Raw genomic sequence first — 16,651 nt, forward strand, 5'->3', positions numbered from 1 at the left:
CCGCCCTTGAGTCCGGAGGAAGCAAGAACGCAGTTTACGACAGCGTCGATTGTGTTTACGGCGCCGGCCGCTGCGCGCGCATCTTCTCTCCTTTTCCCTCTCTGTTCTTCCGAGGGCTGCTGGGTGTGTGGTCTTCGGCCTGGACCATCTCTCGCCATCGGGGCCGCCCGAGGCCTTTACAGGTGAGTGGAGTGTCCCTTAAGGTTCTCCGTATCTCTGGAGCCGGTTTGGGCTGGGCGCAGCCTTCGGGGGCCTTCCGGAAGAGGCCTCTCGTACGTCTCCGGCCACTTCTGCTCAGCTGGGCGGGGCACGAATCCGCCTTTCGGGGACCCCAGGCCCGACACACTTAGGGATGCGGGGCACGGCCTTATGGGTAAGGTTCTCTGACCTTGGGCTCCGCTTTGGGGCCACGGGCTGAGCGACTTTGATAATACCACGTAACCCCTTTGGGTCTCAGGGTCTTTTCAAAGCGATCAGAGGCTCTCTGAGCTGTCGTGGAAGGAGGTACTGACTGTACCAAGCTGAGCAGTGTTCGATCCTGCTCTGAGGAGTCCGCAGTCCGAAGGTTTTCTTTGCTTTTCTGTGAAATGGAAGGCTGTGGTGGAGCAGGTGTGATCTCTGATTTGAAACTCTCCCCCCAGGGACTGATGGCATATGATCTGTGGTGGCCACGGTAATCTGCACAATACCGTGCCCTGCCAGCCATGGGCCCCTTCTGACTGCCCTGTGGTGGCCTCCCCACCCTGTCCCTGTAGCCAGTACAGCTGTCACTTCGATATAACAGAGTGGCTCTTCCTGCTTCTGGTTCTGTTCTGCTCACTCTTATTTTGAATGGGTTGAAGCCAGGGGACTTCCTCCCCCTGGAGAAATGTATGCCAAGCCTTGGATCTGTTTCCTTCTTGAGCTGTGAGAGAGGACTCGATTTCTTAAACGTTTTGAGACATCATTACTGGGTTACTAGGTATAGTCTAAATCCCCATTTTTTCGGGGTGCCTGGGTGGCTCAGTTGGTTGAACATCGAACTTCCGCTCAGGTCATGATCTCACACCCCGTGAGTTCGAGCCCTGCGTCGGGCTCTGTGCTGACAGCTCGGAGCCTGGAGCCTGCTTCAGATTCTGTGTCTCCCTCTCTCTCTGCTCCTGCCCCACTCATGCTCTCTCTCTCTCAAAAATAAAACATAGTAAAAAGTAACACCCCATGTTTTCTCAGCCTGCTGCCCAGCTATAACGTAATGGCAAGAATGTTGGACTTGGTGCAGACAACCCTGGAAATCAAGTCTGTTTTTGAAACGATGGGTGGATCGACAGCTGAGCTGCAAATTTTTAATTTAGCATAGTGTCTGACATTGTAGGAGCTCCATAAATATGTATTTTAGTGTGAATTGTCTTGAAACTGCCACGCCTGCCCTCAGTCCCCTTTCTGTAGTGTAGCTTAAGCTTAGAGTTGAAGGACGAAGGTCCCTGTTGCTGTCACCCAGGTGTCACTTCTGGAGGAAGCCTGAATCTCTCCCCATCATGGGACACTGAGAACTTACTAAGGTCACTGTGCCTGTGTGCTTTGATGGCTGCCTCCAGAAATACTCGTGTGGTGAATGTTCCTCTGGGAGCTCACCTGAGGATTATGATGGATGATGAGGTTTTTGATAGAAACCGTCAGGCAGAGATGTGCTCTGTAGCCCCTGGCTTTTTCTCTCTCGAGAGGAGCTGTAGCCTCACACAGAGTGTGAATTCCAGCCAGATTGCTTCGGTTCAGATTTTTTCGTCAACTAGCATTGCAGATTTGAACAACTTCTTAGCTTCTCTGTGCCTCAATTTTCTTACCTGAAGAGTGGGGATGATCTAGCCGCTACGCCAGGATCGTTGGGAGGATTTACGGAATTGGTGCAGAGTAAACACTAAGAACAGTACCTGGTACTCGTAACATTATGAACATGTGATGATTGGCCACTTCTACGACCTAAGGTTCATGGTAACGTCAGCTTTCTGACAGGCTCTGTCCACTTGCTCTGCGTGAGGGTTTGCATTGATGGCAGAAAATTGGGAGAACGAGAAAGAAAAGTTGAATAGCGGGATATACTTACAGACTCTTTCCCGGCACTCTCTGTAAATGTATTTTTGCAAGTCTAAGTAGTAATGGTGTGGCATTTTACAGCGAAGGCATTTTCATATGCGTAACTATTAAGTCTTTGACCCTGGTCTTGTGGTATGAATTTAGACAAGGGTCTCACTCACTTTACAGATGAAAAGACTGAGGCTTAGGGACACTACGGATTGTTTGCCTTGGTGAAGGTGTTTCTGGAAACTAGATCGTGGTTCTTACGCTTGAGAAAAGGTTACTGCATTCCATCAAATCTAAAACCCCGCTGAGTTTAAGAAGCACCACTGTCGTATGTAGACTAAGAAAGAAAAACTGCCATTAAGGTGAGACAGTCCATCAAGCGGAAGATGCAGCCTTATTTCTAAGATATTATAGTGGAAAAAGTGGGTGTCACAAGCAGCACAATACGGTATATGAGTCTTCGTATTTGTCCTCTGAGTTTGAAGTACTCACAGTATTATCTGTGACTGTTCCATTTTGTGTGTCGCTTTTCTAATTTTATCATTCTGTCTTAGCTTACCTCGAATGGAAGGCTTTTTGTGCTTGGAGGCCTTTCTTCACAAAGCTCCTCACATTATTTGTATCTTTAAGGTTCTAGAAGATGGCAAAGTTCATGACACCTGTGATCCAGGACAACCCCTCGGGTTGGGGTCCCTGTGCGGTTCCTGAGCAGTTTCGGGATATGCCCTACCAGCCGTTCAGCAAAGGAGATCGACTAGGAAAGGTACTTGGCCCGTCAGTGACGGTGACTCTTTCGAGCCGTGACCGCTGTCGTCCGTTATCGTTTCGATTTTATTCCTCAAAAGAATTTTAACTCCTGTGCTCCTCACGGAGACGCTGGCTGGGAACAGCTATAGTGTCTGGGTCCTTCCAGTAGTCACGGGAGAGCTGGGCACTTGGCAGAGGCATCGTGAGCCAGTCCTTACACTTTCCCAGACTGCGTCTTCGCGTACAGGGGCTTCTGGGTCAGCAGAAACTTGCCTGATTGACCTGCGTGCTCTGTCTTCTCTTGTTGCCTCACAGGTTGCAGACTGGACAGGTGCCACATATCAAGATAAGAGGTACACGAGTAAGTGTTCAACTGGCCGCCCAGATCAAGGCCTTGGGAGGATTGTTACTTTTTCCAGTGACCTCCATCCAAAAACATTCCAGGATGGGAACAAAATGCTAACGATAACACATAGTTTTTAGGGGCAGGATCTGAACTGTAGACAATAACCACATACATTTTTTTGAAACGGTCCCAAAACTAAAGACTGGTCATTAAGGAGGTTTAACCTGTTACAGTGGGATTCTTTTTCCTTCCACGTTTAGGGAGCCATACACCCTTTCGCAGATCTGTTGAACTGCTTCCCATTTGGTACCCTAGTGCCTGGGATTTACCGAACCTGTGAAGCCCATCGGTGGACTCCAGGTCTACAACCCCTGATTTTAAGATCTTGTTACAGTAGATGGGTTGGTGGTGTTGGTGTTGTCGTCTCGTTTTTTTCCTGTGCCAGTTGAGATTGTTGGAAGTGGCTTAGTTGCAGTGAGTACCCAGTTAGGATGATCTGAGGCTAGGGCCAACAGTAAAGTATATCATAACCCATTAGACCTGTCTGCTTGGGGTACCAGATGATGTAAGTGGTTGCATATTTGCATAACGCGTGCCCCATATTTGCCCTTTCTGGAGTAGTAAACCTTAATCCTGTTCCTCATAGAGTAAGGCAGGGTGTGAAATGGGCTTAAGGAACTCAAACTCTGTCTTGACTTAGAAAGTTCTTTAGACCAGAGCTTTTCAGACTGGAATGTGCACAAAAATCACCTGGGGATCTTCTGAAAACATTGATTCTGACATAGTGGGGCTGGGCGGAGTCCATCAATGTGCACTTCCGTTAAGGGTCCTGAGAGCACACTCGAAATAGCAGGGCTTTAGGGGCGCCTGGGTGGCCCAGTCGGTTAAGCATCCAACTTCAGCTCCGGTCATGATCTCATGGTGCGTGAGTTCAAGCCCCACGTCGGGCTCAGTGCTGACAGCTCAGAGCCTGCTTCGGATTCTGTGTCTCTGTCTCTCTCTGCCCCTTTCCCAGTTGTGCTCTGTCTCTCAAAAATAACTAAAAACGTTTAAAAAAAAAAAAAAAAAGTTTTAAAAGAACTAGCAGGGCTTTAGAAGAGCAGGCGTGCAGTCTGTAGGTAATATCTGTTACACGTCATCCCCTTTGCCTGCAGATAAGTACTCCTCTCAGTTCGGTGGTGGAAGTCAGTATGCTTATTTCCACGAGGAGGATGAAACCAGTTTCCAGCTGGTGGACACAGCACGCACACAGAAAACCGCCTACCAGCGGAATCGGATGCGATTTGCCCAGGTAGGCCAAGAGCCGGCAATCTGACCGTCTTGGGGCCATGGCACCCGTGGCTGCCACCTGCTAAAAGTGCTTCCTTGCACATAGTGACGGGAAGAAAGTGTGTTCTCCTAGGTCTTCCAGTGACTCCCAAGTAGCTAACCGGTGACACGTTGCGCTAAAGTAAACGTGGGCTGGGTCCAGAGATGGTCTAAATAGTTTAGCTTTCTGCTGACCAGTGGCCAGGACCTCATGCCTCTGTGCTGAGAGTGGGGTGTTTGTGCCAGGTAAAAAGATGCCTGATGCCTCATTTAATTGCTGTGTGCAGGCTTTATTAAGTAGATGGTCCGGTCGGGCTGCATCTTCCTATGTATAAAGAGGAAAACTACAACTCTGACAAGGGCCCATAAACCTACTTCAATAAAAAATGTGTGAACGTCTAAGCCAATTCCAAGTACAGACTTACCCCTGGGCACTCCCTGCTGTTGGTCAGATCCCCAAGGTTTTAGCGTGGCTGTTTTTTCTTGATTCCCAGCGGAACCTCCGCAGAGACAAAGATCGACGGAACATGTTGCAATTCAACCTGCAGACCCTGCCTAAGAGCGCCAAGCAGAAGGAGAGGTGAGGTTTCCCACATCCTCCTGGATTGAGTTGTTCTTCCGGGACCGACCGTGCTCTGAAATCACTAGGCCAACGGTGGTCTTCCCCGTCACTGCCAAACAAGCAAAAATTCCTTCCTGAAGGCCGTTGAGCCACTGGTGTAGCCTGGCCTCATTCTCCAAGGGCCAGTTCTTGGCAGACAGCATGGTGGGAAGGTCCCTGGCAGTGGGCGTGTCACTGGCCGGAAGCGAGGGTAGGTAAGATGAGCTGTGGGGCCCAGCTAGGCTCAGCTCTGCTGTGGCACAGGTCACGCTGGGCCCTGTGAGCTGTGCGGTGCGGCGGCCACACCCAGGCTGGTGCTGCCATCGGACCATCCATAGGGCAGGTAAAACCCAGCTGGTGGGTGCTGGGGGGCAGTATGCCTCCTGTAGCACTCTTAAGGTCTCCTCTTTTTCACGAAGTCCCTGTTTTCTTAGTTCAGAGAAGTCACTAATGATGCTGAGGTTCAGCCGAAGAGAATGGCACCTTTTCTGCCTTTTGAAAAGCCAGTGACTCACAGATCTGCACCAACAGCACAGTCTTCTTGTCTTTCTAGAGAACGCATACGACTGCAGAAAAAATTTCAGAAACAGTTCGGAGTGAGGCAGAAATGGGACCAGAAGTCACAGGTAGTGTATCCACACCAGAGTTCTGTCTAGAAATTCAGTTTCGCTTATGTGTTTGGTTTTGTAACTGCTTTATTGAAACATAATTCACATATCACACCATCCACTCATTGAAAGTGTACAAGTCAGTGGCTCTTGGTATATTCACACATACGCGCCAGTCAGTTTCAGAACGTTTGAATCATTGTGAAAACAACACATACCCTTGGGCAGCCGGCCCTGGTTCTCCCCAGCCCTTGGCTGCCACCGGTCTTTTCTGTCTCTGGATGTGCCTCTTCTGGACATTTCACATAAATAGAATCCTACGACGTGTGGTCTTCTGTGTAGCTCCTTTCACAGTTCATCCCTGTCGTGGCGTGTGTCGGCACATTGCTGAATTTGTTGTGTGGACACACTGCGTTTTTGTGGCTGGTTTTTTGGTGGTTGTTTTTTTTTTTTTTAACGTTATTTATTTTTGAGAGAGACAAGGAGACACAACTTGAAGCAGGCTCCAGGCTCTGAGCTGTCAGCACAGAGCCCGATGCCGGGCTTGGACCCACAAAAGGCAAGATCATGACCTGAACTAAAGTCGGAAGCTTAACCGACTGAGCCACCCGGGTGCCCCCACGCTGCGTTTTGTGTACGCGTTCACCAGTACATGGCCGTCCGGGTGGTTTCCACCTGTTGCTATTATGAAAAACGCTGCCGTGAACGTTCGCATACAAATGCTCGTGTGGACACTGTGATAATGGAAGAACACGTGAGGGCAAGTGAGGAGCTCCAGATTGCAGCGGTTAGATTTTGCCGGATGTGATGTTTCTATGTTAAGGGTAAATAGCTGACGTCCAGAGAGAAATAAAAGAAGCTGCCACGGCTTCTTTAGGAAGAACCCATACATACGTACATTCCCTGGGCGCCGGCATTACGTGGGAGTCAAGTTCCGGGTTGTTTTTGACCCCTTGACTTCTTCGGTACCCTTCCGGATTGTAAACTCTGAATTCGGGGTCAGGGATTCCGGCTCCTACAGCACCCAGCACGTGATAAACGTTCTGGACACGTTTATTGGCTAAAAGCCCTTCGTGCTGCTAAGCTGCCTTTTGCTTATGCCTCGCACCGGCTGTAACTCTCTTCCCTCCCCTGGTTTTGCACCGCAGAAACCCCGAGACTCTTCAGTGGAAGTCCGTAGTGACTGGGAGGTGAAAGAGGAAATGGACTTTCCTCAGTTAATGAAGATGCGCTACTTGGAAGTGTCAGAGCCTCAGGACATGTAAGTGGCGCCTTTCGCTACCTTCCGCCATGCACTCGTGTGGACCAGCTGGCAGTGAATGTTTTCTCAAGCCTTAGTGTTTCCAGAAAGGATTGGCAGGCGCTTAAATACATTGTATAAGATTAACAGACACTTTTTTTTTTTTTTTTAAGTTTATTTTATTTTGAGAGAGAGACAGCACAAGCAGGGAAAGGGCAGAGAGAGAGAGAGAGAGAGAGAGAGAGAGAGAAACCCAAGCAGGTTCCACACTGCCAGCGCGGAGCCCGATGCGAGGCTCGAACTCATGAACAGTGAGATCACGACCTGAGCCCAGATCATGACCTGAGCCGAAATCGAGAGTCAGACGCCAGGCGCCCAACAGATACATTTTTTAAAACTCAGGGCCAAGAGGGGACCAGCAGAGAGTTCCCTGAAGTTAAACTTGAGATTTCTTTCCGCTTCCTGACCTCACGAGCAAAAGAGAAACTTAAGTTACGTAGCTCTTTCCGCAGGACGAGAAAGACCACAGGTCGTCCGCAGGAAAGCTTTTCCCGATGTTTCAAAGAGCTGCTTACCTGAAGCAGATTCAAACAAACAGCTGATCTCCTTCCCATTTGCTTTGCGTGTCTTCCCCGCCTGCCCTCAGTGAGTGCTGTGGGGCCCTGGAATACTACGACAAGGCCTTTGACCGCATCACCACGAGGAGTGAGAAGCCGCTGCGGAGCATCAAGCGCATCTTCCACACCGTCACCACCACGGACGACCCGGTCATCCGAAAGGTGGGCGCCCCCTTCCGCCGCTCGCCACCCCCCTGTGTGGGGAGTGCCGCCGGCCCCTACAGCTGAGGCCTCGGGAGGAACAGAGCCCGCGGGGACCTACGTGAATCATCTGAGCCTTGGAAAGCCCTTTATTTTATTTTTTATTTACTTTTATTTTATTTATTTTTTTTTTAACGTTTATTTATTTTTGAGACAGAGACAGCATGAACGGGGGAGGGTCAGAGAGAGAGGGAGACACAGAATCTGAATCAGGCTCCAGGCTTTGAGCTGTCAGCACAGAGCCTGACGTGGGGCTCGAACCCACGAACCGTGAGATCATGACCTGAGCCGAAATCAGACGCTTAACCGACTGAGCCACCCAGGCACCCCCAGTTTCCATGTTTTTAGTTCTGCTTTTATTTATTTATTTATTTATTTAATGTTTATTTATTTTTGAGAGAGACAGAGACAGAATGTGAGTGGGTTAGGGGCAGAGAGAGAGGGAGACACAGAATCTGAAACAGGCTCCAGGCTCTGAACTGTCAGCACAGAGCCTGACGTGGGGCTTGAACTCACGGACCGTGAGATCATGACCTGAGCCGAAGTCGGCCGCTTAACCGACTGAGCCACCCGGGCGCCCCTCCGAAAGCCCTTTAGATGCGACGCTCCTGAATCAGACAGGATTAGGTGGAAGTACGGGCCCCTTGCTGGTTAGCCCCTGATGCTGGTAATAGAGCAGAGCCGGGCCCGCTTCCCAGCCCTGCCGCGCTTCCTGGCACCACCCCCTCGCATCTCCTACCTCTGAAGTGGGTCGGAGGCACTTACCGCACACCATCGGGGTGAGGGGTGTGAGGTGCCATCCCGGAACACTGCGGGCGCTCAGAGAGCCGCGGGGTCCCTCGTACCTTAGGATGGGGACCGCCAGCAGGCAGACCTGCCGCACACACTCTCCTCACACGGCTAGAGGGCGCGTGCACGCGGGAGGGTGTGAGGGCCCCTTGCAAACGAGTCCTCTGTGCGAATGGGCGGTGAGACCGAAGTGTCTTCGCATCTTGCCCTCTGCCCTCTTTGCAGCTGGCAAAAACTCAGGGGAACGTGTTTGCCACCGATGCCATTCTGGCCACGCTGATGAGCTGCACCCGCTCTGTGTACTCCTGGGACATCGTTGTGCAGAGAGTCGGGTCCAAGCTCTTCTTCGACAAGAGGGACAACTCTGACTTTGGTAAGAAGCCTGTCTGGGAGCGAGGCGACGGGGTTGGGTGTTCTGAGGGCTCAGAGCAAGTCCCTGGTCCTGGAGCAGGACTGGGAGGTGGCCTGTCTCCCCACGGGCAGTGAGAGCTATGGCCAAAGCCCTCCCGGCCCCCTGAGAGGCCTGGCAGAGGGAAGGACGGTCCCTGCTGTCCCAGCTCGAGGTGCCAGCTTCCTGAGTCCTCCCGGGACCCCAGCGCTGTGCTGGCAAGCGTTACCCGTTTGAATGGCACTTTCCTGACTTTCAGCTCTCCGTAGCACCTTTAACGTTACCTTCACTTTTTTTTAATGCTTTTTCTTCTTCACTTCGGTGTGTTTATACAGGGAAAAATACATTTGCCTGTATTTCACACGACACAGACGTGTGCGCGCGCGCCATGGGGGGAAACCAGGTCGCTGAGAACTAACGGCAGTGAGACAGAATGATACAATTACATTGTACGCCTGAGCCTTGGGGCCCTCTCTTTGTTAAAAAGCTAACAAAATCAGACAGGCTCTTGAAGAATCCAAACAGATTGAAATGGGGTAGGCTTCTTACAGCTCGCTCGACTGTGACATTAGAGGGGATCTAAAGCTACCCGGCAGCACTCCCCGCTCCCTCCCCAGCCTGCCCGCACTTGACGGAGCCATGTGAGTAGGTGGCGGGTCTTGGAAGGACAGGCCTGCGTCGCTGGCCCCTCCCTGCAGTGCCCGGCACACCGTGGGCGACCCGGTTTCACGGGGGCGTGACACGCCGCCGCTTTTGCAGACCTCCTGACGGTGAGTGAGACCGCCAACGAGCCCCCACAAGATGAAGGCAACTCCTTCAACTCGCCCCGCAACTTGGCCATGGAAGCGACCTACATCAACCACAACTTCTCCCAGCAGTGCTTGAGAATGGTGAGGCGGTGAGAGCGTCTGGGCGTCGGCTCACTGAACGTCTGCTTTGTGGTAGGCTCCGGGGGTGTGGGACCGAGCAGGACAGACAGGGTCCCCGCCTGTCACAGAGGAGCTCCAGGCTGGGGCTTTGAGGTCAGGCTGCCTGACCGAACCTTAGATGCAGTGCTTTGGAGCTTTGGGGTGTGGGGTAGGTTTCTTGTCTGGAAAGTCAGGATACTAATAATACTTACCTTCCACTGATAGGCCGTATAGATACCTTCAGTGTCGGACAGATAACGCTGATCTATACAAATACAGCGTTTAGGTGTTGAGGATATAGCGGTACACAAAATTCCTGCCCTTAGGAGGCTGTGTTATCGTGGAGGAGGAATGACCGTAAACCTAGGTCGTGACAAACGGTGACGTGTGCTGTGGGGCAAAATGAAACAGGAGGGGCGTGGCCGCTAATTAAATGAGATACTCGAAGCTCGCCGGCAACACGTATAAGCATTCAAAATCCATCGGGGTTCATGCTTAAGGTCAGGAGGGGTAAATAGCCACCCGCCACGCAGGGAGCCCACAGCCCCCTCGAGGGCCCGGGGAGCCGGCCACGGCTGTAACTAAGCAGAGCGCAGGGTCTGGCCGATGGGCTTGGAAGCAAGTACTTGCTGTCTGGTGACGCCTTTGTCTGTTGACAGGGAAAGGAGAGATACAACTTCCCCAACCCAAACCCGTTCGTGGAGGACGACATGGACAAGAATGAAGTCGCCTCCGTTGCATACCGGTATGTCAACCCACCTGCGTGGGGTGGCTTCTCTGAAACGGGGGGTCTCCAGTGACCAGATAAGCTCCTTGTGCGTTGCAGTTACCGCAGGTGGAAGCTTGGGGACGATATCGACCTTATTGTCCGTTGTGAGCATGATGGTGTCATGACCGGAGCCAACGGGGAAGTGTCCTTCATCAACATCAAGACCCTCAACGAGTGGGATTCCCGGGTGAGGCATGCTTCGTCACCCTGTCTGTAGTTCCTGCGAGCGTGTTGTCCCCGGCTGGTGTTTGCGAACCTCGGTTTCGTTTCCGCGTGCGTTACTTACAGAGCTTCCAAGATTTTTTTTGTCTTCAGAGTTTTTCTCCACCTAGTTCCTCATTGAGAAAGAGAACGTGTGTGTGCGTGTGTGTGTGTAGAACAGAACATGCTTATGGTTGAAGAACTTTTCTGCTTACTTTGCACATGGGAGCCAGTAGGAACTACCTTCTGACAGGACTCTCTCCTTCTCTATTCCACGCTGACCTCCCATTGGCGTCTGCTCCCTGCAGGCGTCTGGTTTTGACCTCTCGTCTGGGCTGGCGGGTTTCCTCTAAGCCTGGGAGCTCTTTGAGCTGTTCTTTCATTTACTGCAGCCACTACCTTCTTCAGCCTTCTGATTCCTTTTTCCAACTCCTTCACTTACTGAACTCAGAGACTGTTAGGTTAGCTAAGATTTGGCTCTTCGGGAGGCATCTTGAAAGAAATGCGCTTCCTTCATTTTTCCACTCTCTACTTCCCTCTCGTGCTGGTGCTCCGTGAGTTTTGGGCTGCTTCCCTTTCTGAAGTTGCCCAGGCTTCTGTGCCTGAACTGGCAGTGGGTGGCAGTGCTCCTGGGTGCTGCTATAGAACAAAGGGTCCTCAGAAGGAAGGACGGCTCGGGCTAAGCCAGTGTCGAACAAGGGTCTGATGAGATGGAGCCTGTGGGCCATTTCCTTCTGACTTCGTTAGAGGCACGGGATTAACATTAACTGCTGCTGATTCCCACTCCCTGGGTGTTCCTTCGCCTCCGTCAGCTGACGGAAGAGCACTCCAGAAGCATTTCTGCAGACCTAGCTCTGAGGCCAGTGGCCTCTTCTCCGACTGTCCTCCAGGCCTCCCTGTAGCGTTCAGCATCGCTGTAGCCGTGTGGCCTTGCCCTCTGTGCTGTTCCCTCACTCTAGTCCCGTACATTTCTTGGTTCCCTTCACTTGTTTTGACACCAGTGGAGCCTTCTTTCAGGGTCAGTTCCCGACGCGGCTGTTTTTGCCATAATGACTTCCTCATACAGCCTTGTATTAGTTTCCATTTGCTCCATAACAGATGACAGCAACCTAGAGGCTTAAAGTGAATCTGAAGGTTCTGGAAGAAACTTCCAAGCTCATTCTAGTTGGCAGAGTTCGGAGTTCCTTGCAGTTGTGGGACTGGGGTCCCCGTTCTCCTGCCACCGTCAGCTGGGGCCTCTCGGCTCCTAGAGGTCACCACACCCCGTGCCCTGGGGGTCGTCCACATCCCGCGCCATGGGTCCCCTCCGTCTTCCAGGCAGAAACAGCACGGCAGGTTCTTCCAGTCTTCGACTTCTCTGTGTCTGGCTTATGCCCAGATTTAAGAGATTCGGGGTTAGGTGAGGCCCACCCATAGTCTCCTTAAGGGACCTTAATTACGCGTGCAGAATCCCTGACGTAGAGGGAGCGTAAGCACCGGAGCAGGGTTTCCTCATCCATACGGCCTCCACCCGCACTCGGGTAGGCGCCGTAGGGGGCCACCGTAGAACTCGGCCTACCCCAGGCCTCAGCCTTGAACTCTTAACAGTGATTCCTCACATCTCTGGCTCGGCTGTGTACCAGCTTTGGGTCTCTCCTGCTCCCTCAGGCTCGGCCTCGAATGGTCCCCGCCGCGTCCCCCTCCCCCACACAGACTCTTCGGTCACCCTGGTTTCCGACGCTGTTGATTATGCCTGTTACTGTGCATTGACTCGTCTCCTAACTGACCCTCGTGCCCTCCTCCATCCCACCCCACCCCACCCCACCCCACCCGGTTGATCTCTGCCAATTAATTCCGTCGAGCAGCACAGATTTGTGGAGAGGCCCTTAAAATGCCACAGCAAACTCGCAAGGGTAATTTTGAAGAAACACGTGTCCAAATACTGCTCCTGAATGGTTTTGGTCTAACTACTTGAACTCTAGTAGTTGGTTTTTTTTCGCCTGTGGTTGCCATGAACCGAGACAGGCTGAGCACGTTGTGCCACGCGAACTTCCGGCAGTCACTTCACTCTGGGCCTCGAGTTCCCACGTCTCAGAAAGAGTTGGCTGGGGAAGATGGTCCCTCCTTCGTGGGCACATGTATATCCACAAGGCCAGACTGACCTCCTCCCCCTCTGCAGCCTCCACCCCCCACCCAGGGCTGACTCGGCCTGTCTTTCCCTCTGTGTCTCTCGGGTCACGCCTCGCCCAGCCTCTGTCACTGGCCTCCCCTTGGTCAGCTAGCGCGTTCCCCCCACGAAGCCCTTCTTACCACACAACGCACGGTGAACCCTTGTCCCCGCCGTTCATCTGGCACTTGGTCGGCTCGTGCATGCGTTGTGTCCTTGTCTAGACAAGCTCTTGTGGAGAGAGGAGTTGCCGTCTGCCGGGTGGCACGTCTCTGCCTTTACGGTGATGACAGTCCTACCCGTGATTTACGTGCAGACTCCCCCACTTGCAAGTCAAGCCCCCCGGGGAGTCCCTTCTCGGCCGGAGGAGGTTCCAGGCCTTGGGCGGTAGGAGCCCACCCTCATTCTTGTGCCCGGGCTCTCCTCCTGCAGCACTGTAACGGCGTAGACTGGCGTCAGAAGCTGGACTCCCAGCGAGGGGCTGTCATTGCCACCGAGCTAAAGAACAACAGCTACAAGTTGGCCCGATGGACCTGCTGCGCCTTGCTGGCCGGGTCGGAGTATCTCAAGCTTGGGTGAGACTCTCTCTGGGGGCCGTGAAGTCTGCCAAGAGGAGGGGTGCGCGCGGAGAGACCCGTGCCTGCCTTTCCCCCTCCCTTGGGAAGAACTGGCACTTGGCCCCAGGCATTGCTGTGTCTCAGTGCGGCCCCGCCCCCACGGCACTAACACCCCTTCCCCCCCCCCCCCACCCCGCTAGTTACGTGTCCCGGTACCACGTGAAAGACTCCTCACGCCACGTCATCTTGGGCACCCAGCAGTTCAAGCCCAATGAGTTTGCCAGCCAGATCAACCTGAGCGTCGAGAACGCCTGGGGCATCCTGCGCTGTGTCATCGACATCTGCATGAAGCTGGAGGAGGGCAAGTACCTCATCCTGAAGGACCCCAACAAGCAGGTCATCCGCGTCTACAGCCTGCCCGACGGCACGTTCAGCTCTGACGAGGACGAGGAGGAAGAGGAGGAGGAGGAGGAGGAGGAAGAAGGTGTGTGGCAGGCCTCGTTCTGAAGCCTAGAGTGAGCTGTAGGCTGGCTAGGGCCCGAGCCTCGTGGCCACCAATCTCTCTCTGTAGCCTTGATGTAAAACTTGCTGACGGTTCCGAGACCGGACTTTGGGGCAGCCTCCAGTCTGGCACCGGGAGCTGCTTTCAGGAGCCTTTAGATCCCAGGGGTCTGAGGAGGAGAGATGGGCTCTGGGCTAGTCACGTGGGCCCAGAGCCGCCTCTCCCTGCTTCACCAGAAACGCGTTGGCCCCACGAGGAACCAAAAGGCTTCGGAGTGGAGGTGGTGACAATCCTAAGCAGCTCACCTGTACGGCACGGCTCATTTCTCTAACCTTTTTGTGTCTTTCAGAGGAAGAAACTTAAACCAGACGGTGACGCGGAGCTGGAGTTTGTCCCACTGAGCCTAGAAGGGCCTTGGATGCCTAGCAGGATGCTTGTTTGCTTGCTTGCTCTCTGCAGTTGAACAGGGAGAATAAAGCGTAACTGTTCAGTCTCTTACCTTCATCACGTGCTGACATTGTGACCGGCAGCCATTCCACCCCCCTCCCCCCATAGCCCTTGGAAGAATAGGTGAGATACAGCAGTTTTCTACCTGGAGTTCATAATCACAGCTCCTTCATTTGTTCTTGAGAGATATTCGTGTCACACCGCTGTTAAAGGGTGAGCGCCCTAGGTATTTTCATTCCTGGACCCCCCCTGACACAAACCGTTGCTGGGGAGTGTCGTCAGTTGTGAGGGGCCTCCTGGAGGTCCCCCCGTAGGAGGTCCATTTCCACAGACGTGGGTGCCTGCTAGCTGTGCGCCAGACCCGTCTGTTGCCCCTGGGAGACATAACTCCCTAGTGAAAGGTAAAGCAGGGCACGGTCTTGGAAGGTCGAGGTGGGTGTGCTGTTTATGAAGAAGACTGCCCCACAAGATTCTGATGGATGTTCCAGTGGGTGATGCTCAGTGGTTTGTAAATTATTTTCAAGTTTGGTTCGGGCAGGTGACAGTCTCAAGCTGGCACCCTCAAAGCAATGTGTCATAAATCTGCCACAGATGCTTAGGGTATGCAAACTTTTTTTTTTTTTTTTTTTAATGTTTATTTTGACAGCAAGAGCATGCGAGCTGGGGAGGGACAGAGAATCCCAAGCAGGTTCTGCCCTGTCAGTGCAGAGCCCGACACAGGACTCAGTCCCACGAACATGAGATGACCTGAGCTGAAATGAAGAGTCAGGAGTCAGACGCTTAACCAACTGAGCCACCCGGGCGTCCCTGTAAAGTTTTTATAAATGAATAGTGTTCTGTTCTGGACACTAGGAAGTAATTACCTTGCCAGGTATACTAAGCTTTCTATAAATACATCCTCTGAGCCTGAGCCCAAACTGTAATGCTGGTTGAAGTGACATCAGTGTACTGATGAGGAAACAGGCTCAGCTTTTGAGTAACCTTCCTAAAGTTACCATTTAACCAAAGTAATTGAGCCTCAGAAGGCAATGAAACATTTATTCCTGTTCACGTTAGCTAGTGCATGAAACATGCTTCCTGGGGAGTCTGTGAAATAGGCAGATTGTTAAAAGTGGTGTGACAAGTGCCATGGGCGTTCAGACCTGGGCCTGGTACTCCCCCAAACTGCCTCTTGCAACCCCATGATGCAGTCCAGCGGGATTCACTGGGGGAGGGGGGCAGGTGGAAGTTCGTTCCAGCCCTGGTCTCTGAAACCTTGGCACCGGCTTCCACACGCTTCATTTATTTTCTCTATCCCCTACCTCTGTCCATCCTGCTTGGGGCCATCAAGCTGCACTGCTTCAGTCCCGACTCCGAAACCTTCCACTGCTGCCTGTAATTCAGGGTCAGCCTACTCTCAAGGCCCTGCCCTGCTTTATCGGGCCAGATTTCCCACCACTCCCCAAATAAGACCAGTAACTATTTCAGGTACTTCGTTACTTGCCAGCACATATTCTCAAGTCTTCACAACCACTAGGAAGCAGACCTTCCTACCTTAGTTTTGGTTAGGTACTTGGCATAGCCCGTCTGGTTTTGGTGTTTAGTCAACAAATGCTTACTGATGGCTCCCTATTTGCCAGATACTGGAGAAAGCACCGAGGTCACCAGAGTGAATAAGATCTTTTCTGCTCTATGGAACTTTTCTCTGATGTGGACACAACCTATAAATAGATGAGTGGCATTCCTTAGTGGATACGTTGTTCTGAGAGATGGAGGGAGACTTCTCTAGAGGACCCAGGGCCAATTTTTAACTAGAGGCTCCAGCCATGCGAAGCTAGACCGCAGAGTTCTTTCCACACTAGGCATGACTGCCCTAACCAGGAGCACTCTTGGCCCCGTCTCACCGAACTGCTTAACGCCCCCTTGAAGGTTCCTGTATTCTCAAAACTGCATATGTTCTGCCCTGTAAATCTAATGCAGAATCCACATTCCACCTCTGCAAAGCCAGCCTCCATCAGCCAGTTCACCTGAAAAGCGGTTCTCCGTCATCCGGCCATCCATCCACGTTGCGTGCTTCAGCCACACCCAGTTGCTGTGAATTAGCAGTGGATTTGCGTCTATACTGGCCTATCACAGGCCCCTTTGTTTACAACATTACCAAGAACACAACACGTGACTCATGAATTAGAAACTTCTTGGAAAGAGCTCATAATTTGGAGTAAAAGGGGAGGGGTGAATT

At 52.3% G+C, this 16,651-nt stretch overlaps 1 protein-coding gene across 2 annotated transcripts; it reads left to right on the plus strand.

The window, feature by feature from the left end:
• The first annotated feature begins 57 nt into the window (after positions 1–57).
• On the plus strand, positions 58–14,490 carry EIF3D (eukaryotic translation initiation factor 3 subunit D). Of its 2 annotated transcripts, none has more exons than XM_019446784.2 (15): positions 58–182; positions 2,689–2,821; positions 3,121–3,166; positions 4,306–4,442; positions 4,954–5,039; positions 5,614–5,686; positions 6,817–6,929; positions 7,555–7,687; positions 8,741–8,888; positions 9,663–9,793; positions 10,471–10,556; positions 10,638–10,767; positions 13,360–13,502; positions 13,685–13,968; positions 14,336–14,490. In XM_019446784.2, exons 2-15 carry the CDS (start codon positions 2,699–2,701, stop codon positions 14,347–14,349), a joined length of 1,647 nt encoding a protein of 548 aa, XP_019302329.1. In that variant the 5' UTR covers positions 58–182; positions 2,689–2,698; the 3' UTR covers positions 14,350–14,490. The 2 variants fall into 2 exon arrangements, with proteins under 2 accessions (XP_019302329.1, XP_019302330.1); XM_019446785.2 differs by lacking the exon at positions 58–182 and adding an exon at positions 2,274–2,506.
• Positions 14,491–16,651: the final 2,161 nt, after the last annotated feature.

The sequence above is a fragment of the Panthera pardus genome, unplaced genomic scaffold, assembly GCF_024362965.1.
Source record: "Panthera pardus isolate Hobbes unplaced genomic scaffold, ASM2436296v1 HiC_scaffold_6, whole genome shotgun sequence".
Classification (NCBI taxonomy): domain Eukaryota; kingdom Metazoa; phylum Chordata; class Mammalia; order Carnivora; family Felidae; genus Panthera; species Panthera pardus.

Bases quoted from the DNA above. Each gene is read 5' to 3' on its own strand.
- EIF3D (XM_019446784.2), top strand. From the start codon at position 2,699: ATGGCAAAGTTCATGACACCTGTGATCCAGGACAACCCCTCGGGTTGG. The intron at 5,040-5,613 runs GTGAGGTTTCCC...TTGTCTTTCTAG, and splicing joins AGCGCCAAGCAGAAGGAGAG to AGAACGCATACGACTGCAGA. The intron at 9,794-10,470 runs GTGAGGCGGTGA...GTCTGTTGACAG, and splicing joins CCCAGCAGTGCTTGAGAATG to GGAAAGGAGAGATACAACTT.